This window comes from Gastrolobium bilobum, unplaced genomic scaffold (assembly GCF_033153095.1).
Source record: "Gastrolobium bilobum isolate Gb01-03AN ecotype WA unplaced genomic scaffold, APGP_CSIRO_Gbil_v1 utg354680, whole genome shotgun sequence".
NCBI classification, from domain to species: domain Eukaryota; kingdom Viridiplantae; phylum Streptophyta; class Magnoliopsida; order Fabales; family Fabaceae; genus Gastrolobium; species Gastrolobium bilobum.
Window position 1 is genome coordinate 1,098 of NW_026896564.1, and position 3,682 is coordinate 4,779.

Genomic DNA, 3,682 nt, shown 5'->3' on the forward strand with positions numbered 1-3,682 from the left:
TCATTTTTCTATTTATACTTGAACAGTTAGTTTTATATAAAAAAATAGAACTCCTCACTTTTTATTATTTTCTTGAAAATGATATTTATTATTCGTTAATACTTACCATGGAGATTTTTATTAATCAGTAATATTTTCAGAATATGTAAAAATTTTAACAGTTTAATTTTTTCAGTACAAATTAGTTAAACAAGATTTTTTTATAGCCCTCTCAATTATTTTGTTGCTACAAATCAACCAATACTGAAATTTTAAATAAGTTTGCATAGCTTTTTTTTACTACATTTTTACACTTGTAACATTTTTTTTTAATTTTTGGTAGATTACACTTTAACATTATAAAAAATGTAAATAAATAATAGGCTACATCATATATATATATATATATATATATATATATATATATATATATATATATATATATATATATAAATAAACAAATGATGTACTCTTTTAACATTTTAAAAAATGTAAAGTGATGTTTATAACTATAGAAGTGAAGTAGAGATTTTAAAAGATTAGATATAATTTTATAATTAATAAATATCTAATTGAAAACTTAATTAAAGTATAAAAAATTTAGAAACAAAAAATTTATAACGAAAAAACTAAAAGATACAGTTTCCTGGTTACATATTAAAGATACAGAGCACAAGATTACAAAAAAAAAAAAAGATTACATTTGTAACTATAGAAGTGAAGTAGAGATTTTAAAAGATTAGATATAATTTTATAATTAATAAATATCTAATTGAAAACTTAATTAAAGTATAAAAAATTTAGAAACAAAAAATTTATAACGAAAAAACTAAAAGATACAGTTTCCTGGTTACATATTAAAGATACAGAGCACAAGATTACAAAAAAAAAAAAAAGATTACATTTGTAACTATTGAAGTGAAGTAGAGATTTTAAAAGATTAGATATAATTTTATAATTAATAAATATCTAATTGAAAACTTAATTAAAGTATAAAAAATTTAGAAACAAAAAATTTATAACGAAAAAACTAAAAGATACAGTTTCCTGGTTACATATTAAAGATACAGAGCACAAGATTACAAAAAAAAAAAAAAGATTACATTTGTAACTATTGAAGTGATGTAGAGATTTTAAAAGATTAGATATAATTTTATAATTAATAAATATTTTTAAAAGATTATATTTAAAAAGATTTAAAAGATTACATTTATAACGGTTTAATTCTCTCCATTGTTTCCTCGTTATATAAACATACAGAGCACCGTTCACCCTTAGCAGACCAAATCCTGTTTCCTGGTTAACACCCTCCACCAATCCTGTTTTCTTTTTTCTTGTGTTTTCCACTCAAACTCTCTTCAATGGCTGAATCCCAAAAGTCACTTGTGATTAAGCTTGGTGCAAAGCGTTCAAGAACGGTTCAAGAAGACTGCCCACAGACGGAGATCATCGCTGATCATCGTTCCAAGAAAATGAGAAAAGATGCTTTTGAAATTTCTCCGCCACTGAGAATGAACAGAACGACGGCTGAACATGAACACCGACCAACAAAGTGCAGAGTGCAAAGTGCAAGAGAAGGAAGGTGCTTCGGACCGGAAAACTCCAAAAGAATGTCAAGAGCAGCTTCCCAAATTTGTGAGTTGAAGAAGGAAGGTGCAGAGTGCAAGAAAGAGAAGAAACAAAGCATAGATAGATACAAAAAAATGCAATGTTGGGTGATCATGAAAAGGTTGAAGGAAGGAAGAGATGCTTGGGCTTTCAAAGAAGCTCTTGATGTTAAGGTCTTGGAGTTTCTTGATAACCCTGAATCTGTATCAAAGCCAATAGGTTTGAAGGATATTGAGGTCAAATTGAACCACTATCTGTATTCCAAACCTAAGGAATTTGCAGATGATATGAGGCTTGCAATTTCTTATGCATTGCTATACCCTTGGAGGAGTGAGATTCACATGATTGCAAGGAGGGTTAGTGAGAAATTTGAGACCGATTGGAAATCTTTAAAGAAAAAGTGGATTCTTGAGGAAAGAAAAAGAAAGAAAAGTATGTGCAAATCTTGATAGAGAAGCTCAAGGTTGCTGGATTCTGTTTAGAGTGTAGTGTTTGTACAAACTTGATTCTTGAATTACTAGGTTATTGATTTTGTTTCCTTTTGAGTTTTATTAAAACGTAGATCCTGTTTTTTCTGTTTTTTCGTTAATAAGCAATCCTGTTTTGTAACGTTTGGCTGAAGCTTGTTAAGTTTAGTTTTATGTGTCTGTTATTTGATCCTATAAACTATTGGTGTTTCATTTGTACTTTATTTATCAGTAAAGTACATCTTATGTTCAGTTTTTAGGTTGTTCAGTTTTTGGAGCATATTGGTTATGATCAGTAATGTATCATAAATTTCATATCTTCCAGTGCAATAAAATCTTGAATTTCTGAATCTTGTGATTTTGGATGCAGAAATTCTATCCAAAATAGCCAAATTAAACCATGGCATATATAGTAGTGGTTTATATCATATTTTCTGCAGACTTTATCATATTGTGAATGCAATAGTTCATCATTACGTGCCTGCGTTGTTGCAGAATCCAAGCTATATGTATTCAGTGGTTGGCAATGCTAAGTACGGTTAAGCAATTTATTTGATGTCCTTCAGTGGTGGCTGGCATAATTAAGCAATTACAAAAAATCTATTCAAATAACAAAGAAAGATTATATATATATATATATATATATATATCATTACATAAGTATGAATACAGTGCCTCATCTATTTTCTCTCCTCATCTCCTAAACAGAAAGGCACACCATAATTAAAAAAACTTTTCATGGTATGATTAAATCATAGCATTCTTTCATCTAATGTTTATAATAACCCTAATTATATGACTTTTAAATTAGAGGGTTATAATGATGACCTTATAGTCATAAATGGAATGAGCATAAAATTATAAGAATTTTGATACCCATATTGAGGTATTATGCACAGATGAATTTTCATTTGTCAAATTTGACTGCTGACGTAATAACAGTTAGTGGAATAGCTCCAAGTTAGCAAATTATAGTTAGAGAGCTAATCTAATGATATAAACATCATGAATGAGGTTAGGATATGATTTGGTGAAGATTGATACCCATATTGGGGTATTTTTGAAAAGTCACTTCTGCCGGGTATTTTGTACTGCTGTAGCAGCATCCGGTAGAATCCCGGAACAGGAAAAAGATAAGAAAATAGAAATAAAGACCAATATATGCCTAACAAATCATAATTAGACCAAAAATGTTAAAGTTAAGAAGATTATGAAATCCGGGTACAGTTAAAAACACCGGTAAAGACTACAGTGCAATTAAACAACTGTTAGTGGATCTGTGACCTACTAATCAAATTTTTAAGTTATGAACATGATAATTAGACAAAATTAATGTTAAGTACTTAAAGTTAGGGTCTTGAGAATTTTTGGGTAAAAATTTGACGACGGATCAGTTAAAAATTACACCGGGTCTCACTAAAGGACGAATATCACTTAAGTGACATGGCAATTAATCCCTTCCATTTCTGATCAGCAGCCCCTTCACCTCCTTCTCTCTCTAAGTTTCAAATTTTGAAAACTCTCTCACTTCTCTCTAAGATTTCTTCACCTAAATCTCTACCATACTTCCTTCACAAAGATTGTTCCCCTCATCACAACCATACCATTTTCATGGTGTGAATCAAAAA

The 3,682-nt window shown here is 29.1% G+C and overlaps 1 protein-coding gene across 1 annotated transcript; it reads left to right on the forward strand.

Moving 5' to 3' along the window:
* Nucleotides 1-1,340: 1,340 nt before the first annotated feature.
* On the forward strand, nucleotides 1,341-2,036 carry LOC133300592 (transcription factor GTE12-like). The gene has a single exon (XM_061500164.1). The coding sequence runs from the start codon at nucleotides 1,341-1,343 to the stop codon at nucleotides 2,034-2,036; it is 696 nt and encodes a 231-aa protein (XP_061356148.1).
* Nucleotides 2,037-3,682: the final 1,646 nt, after the last annotated feature.

Excerpts from the sequence above, each read along its gene's own strand:
- LOC133300592 (XM_061500164.1), top strand. The coding sequence starts at position 1,341 with ATGGCTGAATCCCAAAAGTCACTTGTGATTAAGCTTGGTGCAAAGCGT.